Source organism: Scophthalmus maximus, chromosome 2 (assembly GCF_022379125.1).
Source record: "Scophthalmus maximus strain ysfricsl-2021 chromosome 2, ASM2237912v1, whole genome shotgun sequence".
In the NCBI taxonomy this organism is placed as follows: Eukaryota; Metazoa; Chordata; class Actinopteri; order Pleuronectiformes; family Scophthalmidae; genus Scophthalmus; species Scophthalmus maximus.
In genome coordinates this window covers 28,107,021-28,126,115 of record NC_061516.1, presented here as the reverse complement: position 1 = coordinate 28,126,115, position 19,095 = coordinate 28,107,021, and the positions used below count along the sequence as shown (strand labels likewise).

Below are 19,095 nucleotides of genomic sequence, written 5' to 3'. Positions count from 1 at the left end.
GGTTCGACACTAGAGGACTGTAATCTCATGCATCTGAAGGAGGTAAGTTTCTTTGTTAATATACTATATTTATACATGAACTTATAAGTAATATGTAATATCTTACACAAGTGTGCTGTGGAAGCTTGTCCCCAGTGCACGCACACTAGCAGTGGATATTTTGGGACTAGCTGTTTATTCACAGATTCTGTATTTTTCAGATCTAATATACATTTTTTGACTCGTTGGACTCATTGGATGTGGAAAATCCATATCTCGACACGGGTCAAGTGTGACCTGACCGTAAGACTGAAAGAAAGCAAGACACTTGATATCTTATGCACCCCTAAGCCACTTATATTTGCATCCTACCTACATCTAGCAAGTTTTTTATTAATTGCCTTTTCTTCCTTTATTGAAGGAGACAGCAGATATTGAATCTGCCACGTCGTTTTACATGTGACCGTAATAGAGGTAAGTGTATGGTGGAGTCAAACATTTTGTAAAAAGAGCTGTAAAACACACACAAAAGACCCACAGACATTTATAAGTTAGGTAAATGCATTTTTAAGTATTGATCACTGCATTTTTGCACTTTCAGAACACAACTGACACAGGTGCATCAGAACGACAGAGAAAAACTGTAAATCAGGCATGTTAAAATACACTTAACACAAAACGCAAAGATTCACAGGGATTTGTCATTTATTTCCCGGGATGCATTTCCAAAAAGTGGACCATTTCCATGCAAATGGTAACCGCGACCCAAACGGACAAATCTTTGAGTCCGAGAATTAGCTGTGAACTCAAAGTGAACTATAGTAACAATTTCACAGCCAACTAAGTAACATGACATCAGCATGAGCCTTTACAGACATTATATCATTCTAAGGTCCACTGCAATCTTTAACCCACCCCCTAAAAAACGAAAAGCACATCCCATCAGTGTTAAGATTGTCTCAGCAATAACGGCTAATCCCAGACTGCTTGTTTTTCATTATCTCATAATTGCAGCGCAAAGGTTGACGTCAACTTTAAGTAGTCAACCTGAACCTGAAAGACACTATGACGCCATGCGTGCGTAGCTCAACAAGCATGTGCTGTGTGTATTTTTTGATGATCAATCTGATGCACCATCAAATGTCATTTGGCATTTTCTTCCCTGCTGCCCAATGTCTGTTATCACAGAGGCGTGGCCCAAACTGGGAGACCCCTGCCATCGGAAACAAGCACAACCTCAAGCAACGTGCTGTTTGTGGTTTTTTTGTTTTGTTTTAACTGCCGTGTCTGCGGCCCGAGCAAACACTGAGCTCACGCTGACTCCGCGTGATCTGGAGAGCAAAAAACGGTGGTGCGGTCGGAAATACTGCTACGTGCAGTAGCCCTTCACAACATGATGTACCAGCTTACGTGTTCTGGCGCGCTTCACAGACTCCATGCATAGAATTCTGCACATGACCAGCATTCCCACAAAGTGCACCATTTGGAAACATAATAAATGACAGAAGCGATATCCATTCAGAAGACGAGTAAAAACCATGTAGAAGCCAAGAAAAACAACAACAACAAAAGTGTCTCGATTCTTTTCTTAAAAATAATTAGCAGGAGCTGCTGTTCTTTTTTTCTTCGATAAATAGCCAGCTTCCGTCCACTGGAAAAACCGTACACAGCTTGCATCAGTGTGAGAGTAGAGAATGATAGTCATTGCACAACCAAAGCTTAATGTTTGACCTGTGTGGATACACATTAGCAGGCGCGTTTCCCCCTCCCGCAAACCACAGACAAATCAGTAACCCCTCACCGGTAAACAGGCAGGCAAGGGGCGGCTTTTCACCTCGCCATCTGCTCAGTGCAACTTTAGAAATGTAGCCCTTTTTTTAAGAAGCTCTGAAAAATATAGACACTTTCCTCCAAACCTTCCCCAAGTCCTGATAAGTCCGCCACCGACTGAGGTGTAGAGCGGGGGGGGGGGATATGCAACACAATTCAATTATTTCACAGTATGACCAAAGTTAAGTTAAATAAACCCTATATACAACCAGAGCCTGTAGGCTTCAGCTGGCGCTAAGTGAGCCGGTTTCGTGCCGCGTTGAGCCGTCAGATGCTTCAGTAGGACACTTGGCGGGACCAAGACCAAGATCACCGCCATGGAGGTTTTGGCGTCCCGGGGGGATTCTTTTTTTTTCACATATCTATCTTTTTTGGCACTTTCTGGTGAAGTTTAGGAGATGGGAGACAGGGCAACAGGACACTGCCCGTTGTTGTTCATGATGTCATCCAGGTCTTCATCGTCCAAGTCCACTGAGGAGGAAAGGGTGAACGGGTCAGGAAACTACACTGAAACACTTTGAAACACAAATTGAGCTTAAATGCATCTATTTGATCCATTTTAAGAGATGATTCAGTTTGTTTAAAGCTACTGTTCCATATTGTTGATGATGAGATAAGTCATCTTACATTTGCTTTAGCTACATATTTATCCCACAGACATTCGAGCGATATATCACTCTTCTGTAACTTTTCAGAAAGAAACAGGTTTCCCAAAAGATCTCTGACTATAATATTTTACATTTTTCCGCAGTATATATTCCATTGGCATGATACTTCACCTTGACAACATTTAGGGCTGACACTATGAGCTACATTATAAAATATCAATATAATTTTTTTTATTATTCAATCCAACCCAATCTAACTTCTTTTTCTTTATCCCTGGGGATGACAATGGAAGCGTGATTGAATAACATTCTGGCAGTCTTCCCTTTCAAACGGTCAGTTTATCACTACGGCCCTACACGCAACTGATTTACCATTGTGTACAGCCTCACGCACATTGGTGTGTTTTCTAATGCTGAGTTCTCTAGATAGTGTACATGTAATGTACACCACCATCCTCCACCTTTTAAAATATCTGGCAAATAGGAGCCTTACATAAACACTATAAGCAGATTCTCTCCTCTCGCTATTTCAAATTGGCAACTTCCCAAAAAACTGCAAATGTGTGTTGTGAAGCTGCTGTCCTGTCCAGGAGTCCTTAGACACTTCAATTCAATTCAATTTTATTTGTATAGCGCCGTATCACAACACACATTGTCAATATTACAATATTACAGGGAAAACCCAACAAATCACACATTGAGCAAAGCACTTGGCGACGGTGGAGAGAAAAAAACTCCCTTTTAACAGGAAGAAATCTCTGACAGAACCAGACTCAGTTGTGGGCGGTCATCTGTCTCGACCGGTTGGGGTGAGGAGAGAAATGAGGAAGAGAGGAGAGGTGGGCAGAAAGAGGGTGGGAGGAGAGACAGTAGGAGAAAAGAGAGAGAGAGAGAGAGGACAGGTGTACAACCGCCACACTTGCTGCCTGTAGTTATCCATAGTAGTCGTATCATGATTACAACAACCCTATTCACACACTTTGCTTTTATATGCCAATTATGTTATAGATAGATAGATAGATAGAAATCACACACACTTCTGTGCAGGCTACTGTACTGATATGAGGTTATTCTAATTTTTTTCACTTGTGTCTTTATGTTCATGTACTCTCTTGATTCTTGCACTTTTGGGGTAATATCTTCATGGTTGAATGCACTTATTTGTAAGTCTCCTAAATTAATGTAACGTAATGTCTGTATGGGCGCAGCAGCTGAATGTTCTCATGGTGGGTTGTGTGTAAGTGGTGTCTTGCGCATCCTCGCATTGGACCCACTAGAATAAAAGCAGCTGTTCCCTTTCATCTGTCCCCACAGGCAAAACGTCCCATCGCTCACCTTTCTTGGTCCGGCCAATCTGGCCCAGTTTCGGGGCTCTCTGTCCGAGTCTCTGCGGGTTGGGCGCGCCGCCGTGGCCGTTGACCTGCGGGTGCCCCGGGTTGTACTGGCCCGCCGCGCCGGGCTGCCGGGGCGGCCCGCCGGGCGGGATGAGCTCGGGGATACCTGACGCTCCGTACATCTCGCCACCAGCACGCCTTCTCCCAAATGGCCGCTAGATGTCCGCACAGTCCAAAGCTTTGCGTCGTGCCCTTAAAAAAAAAAAAAAAAGCCTCTCTCACTTCCGCAATGGCAATTCAACAACGAATGTATGGACAGCGGACGGCACAACGAAGGTCCCCGCAGCCTGTGAATGAAAGTAAACACGTGGGTCAGAAATAGCTCCCGTGCGTCAGACGGCGGTCGGCGTTTGGCGAGTGCGCACGAACACTTGTCCGCTGTTTGCGCTGAAATGAACGGTTCCCTCTCGCGTGTGTGTGTGTGTGTGTGTGTGTGTGTGTGTGTATTCCGCTGCATTTCTTCTAACAGGTGTATAGCCATCGCCTTCCCTGGCCATCGCAATACCTGAACGCTACGATGACGTCGCTTCCGTTTGCGCCACTCACGGTCATAAATCGTGAACTGATCGCTTCCTCTTGGATCTTACAAAAAAAAAACCCAAACAAAACAAAAACTGTTAAATATCATAAATATTACCTCACCTCTCTTTCGCCGAGGCCGCAGTTATGGGCTGAGTCCGGTAAACGCGGCTTCTGAGAACTGTGTTGTTGTTTATCAGGGCTCTCTCTCTCTCAGTCTCTCTGCGTCTCTCTCTCCCTCTCTCTCTCTCTCTCTCTCTTTCGATTTAAAGGGGCCTCTCGTCGTTCCCTCGGCCGTGGGGATTTCCTCGCATTGTGTCTTGACTCACAGCGGCGTGTGCGCGTCACCGCGGGACTGACACGAGCGACAGCGCCGACACTTCGGGTTATCGCGGCGGAGGTGTGCCAAAGTTTTTCGAAGCGGTGCTGCGTAATTACGCAGCTCCGGTAGCGAGAGAGTGACTCCGGCGTCAGCCAATGGCGAGCACTGCTGACTAATCCCCCCCCTTAGGCCTGCGTAACACATGTGATTGGTCATGTCAGAGGCAGTAGTTCAAGTCTGCTCTGTGCTGTAGGCATGCAGCCTGAACAGAAAAAAAGAAAAAAAAAGAATTACTTGCATGACAAAGAAAAATGAACTTACAAACAAATCAGGTGACTGATCTCTGAAGATGATGCCCATTTTTCTCTCGTGATTTGTGTTTCCCCTTCTCTAAAGTCTGAAGCCAAACTCACCCTCAAACCTACAGTGGCCCTGAGAGCTCACAGCACTGCAACTTGAGAAAACACATGCAAATAGACAAGACACAAACAAATTAAGAAAACATCTTCATCAATTTGGCAACACATGCGCGTCACAAGCGTTTAGAAAAAAGGAGCCGCAACACAAGACATCAAGAAAAAAGCACTGCAAAGACAGCAACACAGCACATTAAGACAAATCTCTGCACATAGGCCGCGGCGTAACAGAAGTGTTTCCAGTGTTAAAAAGTGATGCACACGTGTGGACACACTTGTTGTTGCTGCGGATTTTGACTCGCAGCGCTATCAAGGTTCTCTTTCCATCGGTGGTTTTGGAAAATGAGATAAAAAGTAATTGATTTTGAAACAACAACCGTGTCCAGACTTTTTCTTAATGTGTTGTGTTGTGATGTTTGCAGCGCTTTTTTTTTATGTGTTGTGTTGCGGCCTATTATGGAATGCCGTTTTAGCCAATATTAAATAAATGAATAAATACATGAATAAATATGTCTTTGCAGCACGTCTTCTAAATGCTGCGCATGTCTTCAAATTGATGAAGATGTTTTCTTAATTTGCTTGTGTTTTGTCTATTTGCATGTGTTTTCTCAAGTTGCAGTGCTGCGAGCTCACAGGTACAAGCCCACCGTACAAACCAGTTATCTGCAACGTCTAACCATAGTCTACTCCCTGAGGCCTATCCAAATAGATAGGCGATATTAAAGAGTACATTATTAGGCTAGAATCATTTAAGTATGTATTTTTGTTATGTTTTAATCAAATCATGTGCAAATCAAGTGCTTTTGTATTAATGTTTGTGACATGCACGTCTGTTGTTGTTTTGATTGATCCGTCAACGTGGAAACATATAAAAGGCAGGAACAGTGACTGGGCAACTGATACATCAGAAGAACTCCAGACTTTGGTAAAAGTAAATGTATGTTTACACATTTGTGTGTTTTGGGGACATGTATATACAAATTGGTGAGTCTCAGTTTTAACACATCACAAAAGTACATAAACGGTTAATGCGGCTTAAATGGCTATCATGTTAATCGCATATTGTGACGCCAAGACTTGCCTAGGCAGAACAGACTCTACATACCAGCCTGGATTGTCTGGGCTGGTGTACGACTGACTGGCTTTCGCCTCTTGCAGAATTATTTGCACACTTCGTCGTGTACGGAGCAAACACTGCATATCGGCTGCTGCCATCATGTCCTGGATCATCGGTGTGACCCTCCTGCTCATCATTTTGGCCGACAGCACAGGTTAGCACAAGGGGAATTTGTATTTGCATATTTTTCTGTGACATGTAAACTGGGACACTTGCACTCTGTCAATAAGTGAATCTGCATTTGACAGGAAGGCTGTAAGGGGTTGATGGGTGATGTATTATTGTTCCCCATAAATGATTTTCTTGCCGTTTTCCACTGTGTGCAGCTTTCTCTGATGGATCTTGTGTGACCAAAGAGCACATCGGCAAGTGCAGAGGTGAGTGTCCGTTTGACTATTTGGTTAAAACGTTTCCATTGGTTATAAATTTGAGGCCCTTTCCCCTGAATTTCCTGACACTGTGCACACCACTGTCACGTCAAACTCTAGAATATCAATGACCCCCCTCTGCTCTTACCGCAGTTTTTCCCAATGGTGTGATGAAGTGTCGCTCCCCGCTCTTGCCCAGAAACCGTGGAGAGAAAATGGATCTGATCAAATGCCTCTGCAGCAAAGCAAACCAGCGCAGTAAGTGCAACCCTACTCGTGTGTGGGTGTGTGTTAATATTCAGAAAAGACATTTCATGTGCTACCTTTTTTCTGTGTGTCTTTTTTTAGAGTTTCCAGAGTTTGAGGCCATCTGCACATCGTGGCATCCTGGTCTTCCAATAACCCTGGTGTAAATGAGCGCAAGGACCCACAATACAACGGCGCAGCATATCGCGCAAGATCACGTCACCGTATTCCCACATCGTCGCATGATATCAACCATCGCACGAGAAGCAGCACATCAAATCACATGGTCGCCTGGGAGACTCAAAAGGCTGCATGGCACTGCATCATGTTTACACATCACGTCGTCCTTGTAATATGCTATAGATGAAAGTAAAGACATGTTTTCTGCAACAGTTTGTCTCAACTCCTTTTTTGGGTCTAGCCAAAGGTAAAACAATCCAACCTCAAAGGTGAACTCTTGTTTGTTCAATCACACAAAAGGGTTGGGGCGGGGGGGGGTGGGAAGCTGTTTCCCCGCCACCGGTCGCGAAGCCAAGTGAAGCTAACCGGCTGCTAGCTCCGGGTTCATGTGCGTTGTTTCAATCTGCCAAGTCCCTTCGAGCGACAACAAAAAAAGAAAAGTTATTATCTGCCAAAATGTGCGACTGTTGCCTTACGTTTGCCCTCTGGGACCTAAGGTCTTTGTGAAATAGTCACCAACGTTGCAGGTCTTTGTTGTCAAGAAACCAAGTAAAGTGAAAGTTGTCTCTTTTGAGTCCTTTAGAAATGCTCATTGTTGTGACGGAGAAAATATGGGCCTGGGTTTTGTTGTTGTTGTTGTTGTTAATTGTTTTACTTTTTTGAGTATAGAAGAAACCTCTCTATCTTCTACCTAGAAAGAATGTCACTTCTTATCCCTATGTGTCAGCAGCCCCTATGGAACAGGCTTTGCCTGATAGAGGTATTTGTTTTGTCCCCACCTATCAGGACAAGGAGAAACCAGATGCCACAGAAGATATATTTTCTCTTATGTTGTCAGTGAGAATAAATAATAGTATTCTACCTATTTGGGGTTTTTACAAGATGCAGAAATGCAGTGCTGATGTGAAGAAGAAGAAAAAAAAAGGCTTCTGTGATGACATTTTGTGATTTCTTACTCAACTGTTACAGATTAGGAGCTGCCAGTGGTGTAACTCTCAAACCATAATATTTCCTACAGAGGTGCGCGAGAACTGACCTTGCCTCTGAAGGTCCGCAGACTTTTTAGACATCAGCTAATCTCTCACTTTGAGGACTCAAAATATTGTACGTCAGCAGTCAGGGCACCTTGTTTTGCCCTCATGTCTGACGGCTTCATATTTACACCAAAACACTGCAGTCAAGCAAAGAGCTCGGGCGCGCGCACACACACACACACACACACACACACACACACACGACAGTCAAAGACCGAAAGAGAGGAAAAAGTCAATCACAGTAGATAACAAAACCGTCCAGCTACTTGCTCTTCCTTGGATTTTGAGAACTCGACTCTTGACCAGGGGTAAGTCATCTATTCTCCATCAAAACAAGGCCTGATTATTTATTATTTTTGTTTTACATACAGAGAGGTTGTGTAAATCATTCCCCAGTGCATCGTTCTGGCTCAGAGCCATGCATCATGACAAAGGAAAGATCAGTTGGAAATCGTTCTCTCCTCTGAGTTTGGTTTGTAGTCGAGGAACTAAAGAATAACTCAGACCGTGAGACAGCAGCGTTAAATCCTTTCTGAGTGAGGGGCGTGGAAGTTCCTTCCTAGCAAGCACCCCACTGGATCACCGCCCTTACTGTATCTTTTGACTGACGGAGTGATTTCCTGTGAACATTCAGTCATGGGAGTTTATTCTTGTTATTATATATTGCTGGTGTTAATGTGTGGAGCTGGAATACAAAGACATCAACATTTCCAGCAGATGTCCTCAGCAAATCTCACACACATCTCACATGAGTTGTATTTACTGGTGATTTGCTTTGTATTATATGTTTTGGAGGAAACATAACTGCTGAATGCTGCGGAATCAACACACAATCTCAGTGGTGCATTGTTAAAACAAACTAAAGAATATTTACTAAATTACACTGCATAAGTATATATTTTTTATGTAATTGAGTATTTCTAATATGCCTCTTTATTCTTTTACCCTGCTACATAATTATTTCAAAAATAGTTTTTATATACTGTTTATATTTTTTATTTTTTTGTAATGGCTTTCTGATGAATAAATACTTGTTTACTTTTACTTGAGAATTTGAATACTGAAGTTTTACTTGAGTCTTGTGAGGTAGCTGGATAGTGGAGTATAGTTTAAATTGTGGTAAAGCCAAATTACAGTAAAGAAGTAAAGGATGTTGGTACTTCACTCGTCACTGGGCAATCTTTCCCGAACCTTAACCATGTACTTTAGGTTGTTAAACAAATTAAAGGTGTTGGCAGTGAACCGTGAACAACAGTCTGAAAACCATTACATATATGTGGCCAACAAAACATCTCTGCCACTTTAAATGTGATGAACGTGAGAAAAAAAAGACACATAACAAGCAAGAAAAAAAAGTATATAATAATACAAGTCCTGCTTTGGCCCTGAATATGATATTTAAAAAAGAGCTGATTTAATTAACTTGCTTAGGAGATTTTGCAGTGTGCTGAAAGTACAAAATTATAATGGGAACCCATTGGTAACTGAGGCTCAACCAGTCAATTGGGATTTGAGGAAATAAGTCATATTTTCTAATGCTAGAAACCACAATGTAACCGCTCCCCTGCAGTATCAGTAGTTTCATATAATGGTATTTTGAATTCTGGCCCCGCCTCTCTTTTGTGCCTGCGGATGGACACTTCAGCTATGTCTCCACGGGTGGTCCAGACCCAGCCGGAGAGCAGGGGTCATGAGGCAGGCCAGTGGAGCACTGGCCTTTGTGAGTGCCATAAAGACATTGGGGACTGTGAGTATACAGCATAACAAACATTTACTGTATATCTGATCATCAGTGCTGAGAAGCAGAAAAAAATGCATTTTGTGTTTGTGTGTGTGTGTGTGTGTGTGTGTGTGTGTTCGTGTGTGTGTGTGTGTGTGTGTGTGCGTTCAGGCTGCTTTGCCCTGTGCTGCCTCCCAGTGTTCACCTGTAAGGTGACCAGTGCAGTGGGTGCGTGTCCCTGCCTGCCTCTCCTGGACTGTATCGGGTGTGTGCCGCCGGCCGCTCTCGCCATGAGGGCCTCTGTCCGGGAGCGATATGGCATACAGGTAATAAGAGAATAATGTGTAGTATAACCCCCCCCCCCCCCCCCCAAAAAAAATGCATCATTCAGCAATTTCAATTCCAGCTACCTCAGTTTGAACACTTTGGAAATCTCCCGGACGGTCATTGTGACGTTAACGTCCAGGTTGGTCGTACAGAAATACTCTGCAGCACTCCATTGGTCTGTTCAGTGTGTCAGATAGAAGTCACGTGCTCTTGCCTTGTGGGAAAAGGTGATTAAAACATGAAGTGTGAGTCAACCTACCAGTACACAGTCTTTTTTATGGTTTAGGCAGTTATTTAATCAGACATTTCCTTTCTTTCACAATTTAACCATTGTCCCTTTGAGACAAGATACAGATAAATTTGTGAATATATTCTTTCAGTCAAGTGGTGTAGGCCCTGTAAATTGTGCTGTTGTGCCACACTGTTTCCAGCTCAATTACACTGAGCTGCTGGGGCTTTGAATAATTGCCACTGCTGCTGAGGAAATGAGATGTTACGCCGCTGAAAAACAATAACAGCAGACAGCAAAATACAAGATGGGAGTAATAACTCTGTGTATAACTTTGAGTCTGTGTGGTGACATCAGATCAGTTTGATATATGCTGAGGATGCGGCGAAATCAGGACGCGTTTATTGAATTGATATCTTTTCCCTATAGGACTATAAATACCTTACTGAATAAACATCAAACTGTTGTGTCTTTAAGATACAACAAACTGCTCAAATTTGACCATCAGGACTCTGTCACTAGTCACCACACAATTCAAAACAAACAGATTCCCCACATGCAAACAGCGCATAAGTGCGAGTTTGTTGCTAGATAGTGCCGGACTCGGGGAGAGTGAAGATACGGCAGGAGGTGGGAGCGACTGGTGGCCAGGCAGGCAGAGGCTGGAGCGCTGCCATCGCAGAGAAGGAGGTGGTTGGTAATGTTGGCTCCTCCGGAGGTGGAGTGGGCCGCGCTTCGCTGTCAATACTCCTGGAGCATGAGTTGGGGAAGATGCAAGATAAGTTCTTATCAAAACGAGTCCCGACATGCAAAAATTGTTTATCAAGCAAGGCAAACATTCCCTGGCCGAAGGCGACGATGTAATAGCGTGTATCATGTATACATCATGTAAAACTGACCTCAGCCATTTGGATATGCATTAAAAGTTTGGTTTATGACAAAAATATTGGCAAAACTAACATCCCTATTAGCTTTAAGTGTACTTTGTAGTTGCAAATGATAACATCCAGATGAACATGGTCAACATACTGTACATCAGCATGATAGCATTGCATGGGTTTTTTTCCCTGCAGCTAATGTTACAATTCACCTTGTGAAGCCAGATACAGACAGTAAACAGTAAAGTACGTTTCTACGAAATGAGCTGAGTCAATTTAACTACTGTAAATGTTAGATTTACCAATAGTGTAGCAATTTCCCCGCCATGCTTTTACAATGCCAACGGGATTACCTAAAAAGTCCTGACCCGATTTATGCCAAGTGAGGGGCTCAATGGGACGTGGGCCAGAGGGGGGGGGGGGGGAGGGCAGATCCAGTTTTCCAATTTTTTTTTTAATTCACTTTCCTTTACATTGTGAGTTGTTTTCTGGTGATTATTCTCATGTATGGATCTTGAAGTAAAAAAAAATCTGTTGTTGAAGGTTTTTGTAAATTATCGAGTTTGTATAATTTAGTGCAGATTATCAGACTACTTCCTGTTGTAAGAGCTAGATCGTGTGTAGGAATTGTTTGTGACTGCCAGATGTGGTTATTTTTGCAGCCATTCTACCAACACATTGTTTACATTCCTGTTCTTTTTTTTCTTTGTTTTTTTGTGTAAAAATTCCTGATACCTACAGTCTCACAATATCACACCAGTGATTGTATATAACGCTGGATGATGAGTCTCCACCTACTTCCGTCATACAAAAATGATGCCAAAATCTCACCGATACTCACGCTGTCATTTTGAACTGCTGTTGTCTGATGTTCCACCCCTTATTTTTATAACATCAATTTAATAAAAAACAAATTATCAGAAGCATGAACACTTATATATCAGTGTAACAAAAACTACCTAAAATGACAGAGAGCATATTTGGGTCAAATTTTATTTAACGTGAAATATGACTTTTCAGCTTGGTAAATGTCCCATCCACTAACACGGATGAGGTGTGGTAAATGACCTGTATGGGCGATCATCATGCACATCAAGCAGCTACCATGGCTGTAGACTATTAATCGTATTTTGTCTTGTACAATTAATGCACCATTATCTCTGCTGTACTGTGTGTCTGCATTAATATGCTCACACCTGTCAAACTCCAAAGAACATTCCAACACATCGTTGCCAACGAGCAGTTGAGATGCTTTATTTTTCCGTGTTTATGTTTATTGTTCTATGCAAAATTCAAGTTGCATGTTGCATTCAGATCCAAAGACTTGTAATGCTGTTCGGGGGCGGAGTGATAATTTTAGTTATTCTCACTCTCCCACACGGAATTCACAGGGGAGGCCGGGCACTGTAGAGAGAGTGTGGTCCTGAGCAGATCCCAGGTCTCATGCTCGAGAAGACAAGTGTGCAAATGTTAACCGGTTTGTTGTTTGTGCCCCTTATGAGGCTGCGTACAAGCACTTATAACGCTTGTATTAGAATGGCCCTTACATCGCAGTGCTGAGTCAGTATCACAAATGGGATAACACATGCAGCATACTGTGCAGCACCTGCCTTCTTACTGTGTCTCTCAGACTTCATTGATTTATCAGCTCTCACCCTCCAGCGTTTCCACACTGACCATGATCACATACGCTCCATCGTGTCATGCTGTTGCTAAGAGCAAAGACTCGACTGCAAGAAACTCGCTGGCCTTAAGAGGGAGAACATCGCAGAGAGAGAGGAGCATGGTTGTTACCGGTACACTGCCGGCCTTAAAATTCCATCGGCTGTTTACTTATACGCTATATTACTTTTTTGCACTCTGGTTACTAATTGAATTTGTAGCTTGTTTTTGTTTATTATAAAGGAATGTTAAAAGGATGACTTACTTCAACTATTAATTACAAAGGATGCAAGTATAATCTATTAACCTACCACAGGCAAACGAACACGCTGTACTGCTACATTGTATATCGGCAAAAATGGGTTTCTTTGCACCTAAATGCAAATTGTTCACCTTTTGTTCGAGCCTCCCACCATGTGTTCAAAACCACTCTGTGTGTCTTACAGGGGAGTGTGTGGAGCGACTGCCTGTACGGGTGCTGCTGCTATCCGCTATCCTGGCTCCAGATCTCCAGAGAGCTGAAAAGAAGAGCAGCATCCCACGCCTCCTCCTCCTCCTCCTCAGCCCGATACACGTCTCTGACCTCCCTGCAGGGGGCGCACTTGGTCTAGACACATGCAGCACTTTTTCTCCTTCCTAAGTGCTTCCACTGCCACAGGCCCTCCAGAGCATACGGATTTAATCACACTTCCTCTGGTCTGCAGCCGCTCCCTGTTACCTCAGAGAATTCAGCAGGAACACAATGTAACCCACAGAGTGGAAAGTTCAGTTTGTCCAAAGATGAAGCCAAAGAACTGTGATAAAAGTTATGTTGGTAGTAGTATTTTTTTGTATTTTTTTTTTGTAATCTTATTAGATTATTTTGGTGGTTGAAAGTACTCAGTTACTCAAGTACTGTGCTTCAGTAGAGTTTTGAGGTAATTGTACTTTTCTTGAGTATCAAGTATGTGACTCTCTATATTGCGAAACTGCATTTTAGATGTAGGTTATTGTGTGTCTGTGCTATTTATTTGACACCCATATTTCCTGTACTTTTCAAATGGAGATTATACACAATGATACAACTCACCGTTACAGATTAAACCACTGATACATTTAGAAAAAAGAAAAGAAAAAAAAACGCTTTCATGTTTCAAATTTTTATGAAGTAGTTGGTGCACATTCAACCCCAGGAAACATAACTACAGGTGGCATTGCAACAAGGTTCACATGTTGCAGCAAACGAAGAAATCGCAGCAAAATCAGCATACCCAAATTAACACTGTCCGAATTGATTTTCAACACTTTTAAAGTGTCTGCATGGGTCCACACCACAAAGTGTTAATTTAACTCTTTTTGGAGAGTTGGTATCTTGACAGTAATTACAATTTAACACTTTTCTACGCTTCATCAGTGTTATTATGTGCTGTATGTATGTAGTGTTAGACAAACTCTCTCACAGCCTCTTTTTTAACTATTCAAGTGTTGCTATATTATCACTGCAAGGTGTAACTATAGCTCTAATTAATAAAAAAACAAATGAAATAAAATCTGGTGAAATAGAGGTTTGGTTACAAACATTTATTTTAAAACATTTGCACCACTAGAATTTTTAACACATTTTTTTTAAACATATAACAGAATGGAACAATATATGCTCTCTCACTCGTATTAAAATATTGCTTATCAAAGGGTCTAAAATATGTGAGCTGCTCAATTCAAATCACAATATGTTCACTTTGCTCTTCTATACAGAATGCATCAAAGTGTTTGTCAAAGTACAATGTGTCAAAAGTGCGATAAGATATTCCTTTAAACGTCCCACAATGGGGAAATTTGTTTGTTACAGCAGCACATTGGACAGAATATATTATTTAAACAGTATATATGTACAAAATATAACAAAATGTAAAAATATAAATAATATGTACAGAGCCGTAGCAATAGTTGCACATGGGGAATAAATATAAATATTGCACAGTTGGTTATTGCACCGTTAGTTATTTCACAGTGGTTGAGTCCTGTGTGTGTGTATGTGTTCTATTGGGAGCAGTGCTGGTTGTACAGTCTCACAGCAGGAAGGAAGGACCTGCGATACTGCTCCTTCACACACTTAGGGTGAAGGAGCCGGTCGCTCAAGGAGCTGTTCAGTGCAGAGACAGTGTCCTGCATGGGGTGGGAGTCATCGTCCATCACTGATGATAGCTGATGATGCTGTTCCAGCAGACCACTCCATAGAAAATGGCTGATGCCACCACAGTGTCAAAGAAGGTCCTCAGGAGCGCCCCCTTCACTCCAAAGGACCTAAGTTTCCTGAGCAGGTACAGTCTGCTCTGGCCCTTCTTGTAGAGTGCCATGGTGTTGTCTGTCCAGTCCAGTTTATTGTTCAGGTGAACACCGAGGTACTTATAAGAGTCCACTCTCTCAATGTCCTTTCCCTGGATGTTCACCGGTGTTGTGGGGGGGTGACTGCGCCTGCGGAAATCCACCACCAGCTCCTTGGTTTTCCAGCGTTGATCTGGAGGCGGTTCCACTGGCACCAGTCCACAAAGTCCTGAGTCAGTTCTCTGAACTCCCTGTCATCGTCATCTGTGATGAGGCCGACGATGGCAGAATAGTCAGAGAACGTCTGCAGATGGCAGGTGGCTGTGCTGTACATGAAGTCTGCAGTGTACAGGGTGAACAGGAAGGGAGCCAAGACTGTTCCCTGTGTAGCTCCTGTGCTGCAGACTACTGTATCAGAAACACAGTCCCTTCTCCTCACATACTGGGGGCGGTTGGTGAGGTGGTCGATGATCCAGGATGTGAGGTGGTGATCCACTCCTGAGTGCTCCAGCTTGTCCCCCAGGAGCACCGGCTGGATGGTGTTGAAGGCACTGGAGAAATCAAAAAACATGATTCTCACAGTGCTTCCAGGCTTCTCCAGGTGAAAAAGAGCTCTGTGGAGGAGGAAGATGACGGCGTCATCTACCCTGATGCCGGGCTGGTAAGAGAACTGCAGCGGGGCCATCGATGGTCTCACCAGGGGGCGGAGATGGACGAGCACCAGGCGCTCCGACGTCTTCATTAGGTGCGATGTAAGAGCCACCGGCCTGTAGCTGTTGAGGTCCTTCTGGTGCGGTACTTTTGGTACTGGTACCACGCAGGATGTCTTCCACAGCTGTGGAACTCTCCCCAGCTTCAGGCTCAGCTGGTCTGCACAGGACTTGAGGAGCCGAGAGCTGATCCGGTCGGGACCCGCAGCCTTTCTCGCCTTGATTCTCCTGAGCTTTTTTCTCACCTGGTTTGTGGAGAGGGACAGAGTGGAGGACGGGGGCTGAGTGTTTGAAGATGTAGGGGGTGTTGAAGGTGTCAGAGGAGGAGGGGGTGGGGGTATGAGGTGAAATGAAAGTGATGGGGCAGCAGAAACTGAAGCAGTGGGGGTCTGTGACCTGAGTGCTGTGGAGATGGGGGTGGGGCAGTGTACTGGGGGTGCAGATGAGGGGGGCTGCAGCTGGAGTGACTGGGCCGGAAGGAGTGGGTGGCTGATCAAACCTGTTGAAGAACAAGTTCAGGTCGTTCACCCACTTCTGGTCACCCGCAGTCTGGGAGTCTGTCTTTTTGTGACCTGAGATGGTTTTCAGGCCACTCCCGGCTCCACTGACGTTGTTCTGCTGCAGCTGCTCCTCCATCTTCCTCTTGCACACGTTCTTCCCCTCTCTGATCTTCCTCCTCAGCTCCCTCTGCACAGTCTTCAGCTCCTTCTTGTCTCCTGACTTAAAGGCCCTATTTTTCTCCTTAAGGAGAGCCTTAATGTCAGGACTGATCCAGGGCTTGTTGTTTGAGAAACACCATACAGTCCTGGTGGGTACAGTGTTCTCCACACAAAAGTTTATATCGTCTGTGATGCAGTCAGTGAGACTGTCGATGTCCTCCCCATGAGGATCACAGAGTTCCTCCCACACAGTTGTATCGAAGCAGTCCCTCAGAGCCTCTTCCGTCTCCTCAGACCATCTTCGAACTGTGCGGGTCACAGCTGGTTGCCTGTACACGAGAGGTTTGTACACAGGCAGGAGATGAACCTGGTTGTGATCTGATCTCCCCAGGGGAGGGAGGGGTGTTGATTCATATGCCTCCTTGGTATTGGCATAGAACAAGTCCAGTGTATTATTTTCTCTGGTGTGGCAGTTGACATACTGATTGAATGTGGGCAGAGTGGAGGATGGACAAGCTAACTGTGAAACCTACAACCTACTGTGAAAGCACACTGTTCATGCATAATGATATTGCAGATTTTCAATGCAGAGGAAGGGCTGTCGTGAATCAACCTTCTCCAGGAATGTAGTGAGACTGTAGGTTTAATGACACATTTATATTACACTTAGAAAAGCATACTAGATAAGCAATAAGAATTATTCTAGCAGTCCTATGCACCTCACACTTCTTACGTAGACATGCAGCACACAAAAAGCTGATTTTACATACCTTAAGAAATTTTAAACAATGGTTGGCTGCTTCTGCTGAACGAATCTTGGCTGATTTTTGGCAGGATATGCAACAGCAACAGCCTTCGAGACAAAAATGGTGTTCAAGACAGCTACCATTTGGCTGAAAACAACAGCAATAACTAATTCCTTTGACAAAGTTGAAATTGTTATGTTTTTGTTGAAACCAGACAGTCAATAACATCCCACAACAAAAACACGGGCTCAAGTTAGCATTTGCTTGCTTAGCTTAGTTAACAGCTCAATATGAAAATTCTCTCTCAAACTTTTCATCATAGCCACAGTTTTTGTCATCGAACGTAACGTTTTGGCAAAATAAATGTATGGATAAGTTATCACTGCTTAGGGAGGCTAACGTGAGTAACCGCGTGGCAGCATACAGTGAAAAGCCCCTTTCACACTGGCCAAAAAAAAATCCGCTAACACCCAGCGTTTTCTGCAGTGTGAAAACATTTAATCGGCATTCAGCCCCGGGTCAGATGACTCTGCAATAGACCTGGGTAATAATCGACTTCACCTCCGATCGGCATTGATGTGAACGTCACACGCGCGATGACGGAGGCAACTGCTGCTACCTCACCAGCTGCAGTAAAGACACCTCTCGCATGTAGCTAGCTCGCTTAGCCTAGCTTTGGCTCGTTGATGGTAACAACTGACACAATCCAGATCATCGATGAGGTTTAGAACGGGGCACTTTATTTCAACCCTTCGGCGGACATACACGGCCTCGTCAGGCGGTCTCTCATTACACAGTGGCCATAAACTGTCGCTAACATGGATGATGTGCGGAGCCCGTTCTCCTTGTGGCTGCAGCTACGTACTCGAACACAGCGCCAACCTTCTTCTTCTGTCATACACATACACCACACCCTATGTCTGACTGTCTTAGGTGCTGACACTCATCCAACAGGACAGACCAGTCGGTGACATGTGTCTTCTGCTGTCCCCCGTCATGTTCAGCTGTAGGGCAGGCCAAGATAATTCACACCACACTTCAAAACCCATACGGCCACCCGCGCAAAGGGCCAGGCTCGGCTCATAACACTGCGCTGAGTTTATAAACTTTGAAAGAGTGACAAGTACAAGATATAAGGTAGCGTTGACCACCGGCTCACTGGCTACCATGCTTTCTGTTGATTACACTGTTCTTCTTCTTTGTTTTACGGCGCGCGTGAAAGTGGCCAATTGCCGATTAAACGCGGGTCGACCCGTGTTTAAAAAAACCGGGGTCTACATGGTAATTTTGGTGTGAAAGTGGTATAACAGTGTCTTACCCATTGAATGCACAGACCAGGTGCCAGAATATAAATCAATATCAAAACATAATATTAAAGAATGAGAAATAACCTCGGCCTTACTTACCGAGCAATGTACTTTAACACACATGGTCAAAAGCACACTCCACCGGTTTCATGACAGAAACTCTAACCTGTGTGTGTGGACAACGATTTGGAAGTGTTCCAACAATAACACTTACAGGTTTAATTTAAAGACACTTCATTTTCGCACTCTGTTTCGAGACCAACTATTTCTCAACTGAGAGTTAATTATAAGTGATTCGACTCTGGCCAACAAACAAGATTTATCTCGCAACATTGAACACTTTTAACTTTTTTTTTTTTTTTAAGTATGGAGAGAAGTTTTCTTGCATTTTTCTTGCATTTTTAACAAAATGCAAGAATACAATAATTGTATTGGCAGACAGGTTTAGACCGCAAACTCAAGCTTTGCAACTGATGCTACTCTTTCACACTTAACATAACTTTGAGATATTACACACTGCCAAAAACCTCACCTTTCTAG

General features: G+C 43.7%; 2 protein-coding genes across 5 annotated transcripts; one reads left to right on the top strand and one right to left on the bottom strand.

Moving 5' to 3' along the window:
- Positions 1 to 530: 530 nt before the first annotated feature.
- Positions 531 to 4,756, bottom strand: si:dkey-112a7.4. Of its 4 annotated transcripts, none has more exons than XM_035626136.2 (3): positions 4,449 to 4,756; positions 3,753 to 4,003; positions 531 to 2,280 (listed from the first exon to the last, which is right to left on the bottom strand). In XM_035626136.2, the coding sequence occupies exons 2-3, from the start codon at positions 3,931 to 3,933 to the stop codon at positions 2,201 to 2,203; spliced, it is 261 nt and encodes an 86-aa protein (XP_035482029.1). In that variant the 5' UTR covers positions 3,934 to 4,003; positions 4,449 to 4,756; the 3' UTR covers positions 531 to 2,200. The 4 variants fall into 4 exon arrangements, with proteins under 4 accessions (XP_035482029.1, XP_035482027.1, XP_035482026.1 ...); XM_035626134.2 differs by having other exon boundaries at positions 3,753 to 4,098; positions 4,449 to 4,755; XM_035626133.2 differs by having other exon boundaries at positions 3,753 to 4,098; positions 4,454 to 4,755.
- Positions 4,757 to 8,171: 3,415 nt separating this feature from the next.
- Positions 8,172 to 14,372, top strand: LOC118301496 (placenta-specific gene 8 protein-like). Its single transcript, XM_035627069.2, has 4 exons — positions 8,172 to 8,321; positions 9,659 to 9,760; positions 9,905 to 10,059; positions 13,276 to 14,372. The coding sequence occupies exons 2-4, from the start codon at positions 9,661 to 9,663 to the stop codon at positions 13,438 to 13,440; spliced, it is 420 nt and encodes a 139-aa protein (XP_035482962.2). The 5' UTR covers positions 8,172 to 8,321; positions 9,659 to 9,660; the 3' UTR covers positions 13,441 to 14,372.
- Positions 14,373 to 19,095: the final 4,723 nt, after the last annotated feature.

Bases quoted from the DNA above. Each gene is read 5' to 3' on its own strand.
- si:dkey-112a7.4 (XM_035626136.2), bottom strand. From the start codon at position 3,933: ATGTACGGAGCGTCAGGTATCCCCGAGCTCATCCCGCCCGGCGGGCCG. The intron at 2,281-3,752 runs GTGAGCGATGGG...TTTCCTCCTCAG, and splicing joins GATTGGCCGGACCAAGAAAG to TGGACTTGGACGATGAAGAC.
- LOC118301496 (XM_035627069.2), top strand. From the start codon at position 9,661: ATGTCTCCACGGGTGGTCCAGACCCAGCCGGAGAGCAGGGGTCATGAG. The intron at 9,761-9,904 runs GTGAGTATACAG...GTGTGCGTTCAG, and splicing joins CCATAAAGACATTGGGGACT to GCTGCTTTGCCCTGTGCTGC. The intron at 10,060-13,275 runs GTAATAAGAGAA...TGTGTCTTACAG, and splicing joins GGGAGCGATATGGCATACAG to GGGAGTGTGTGGAGCGACTG.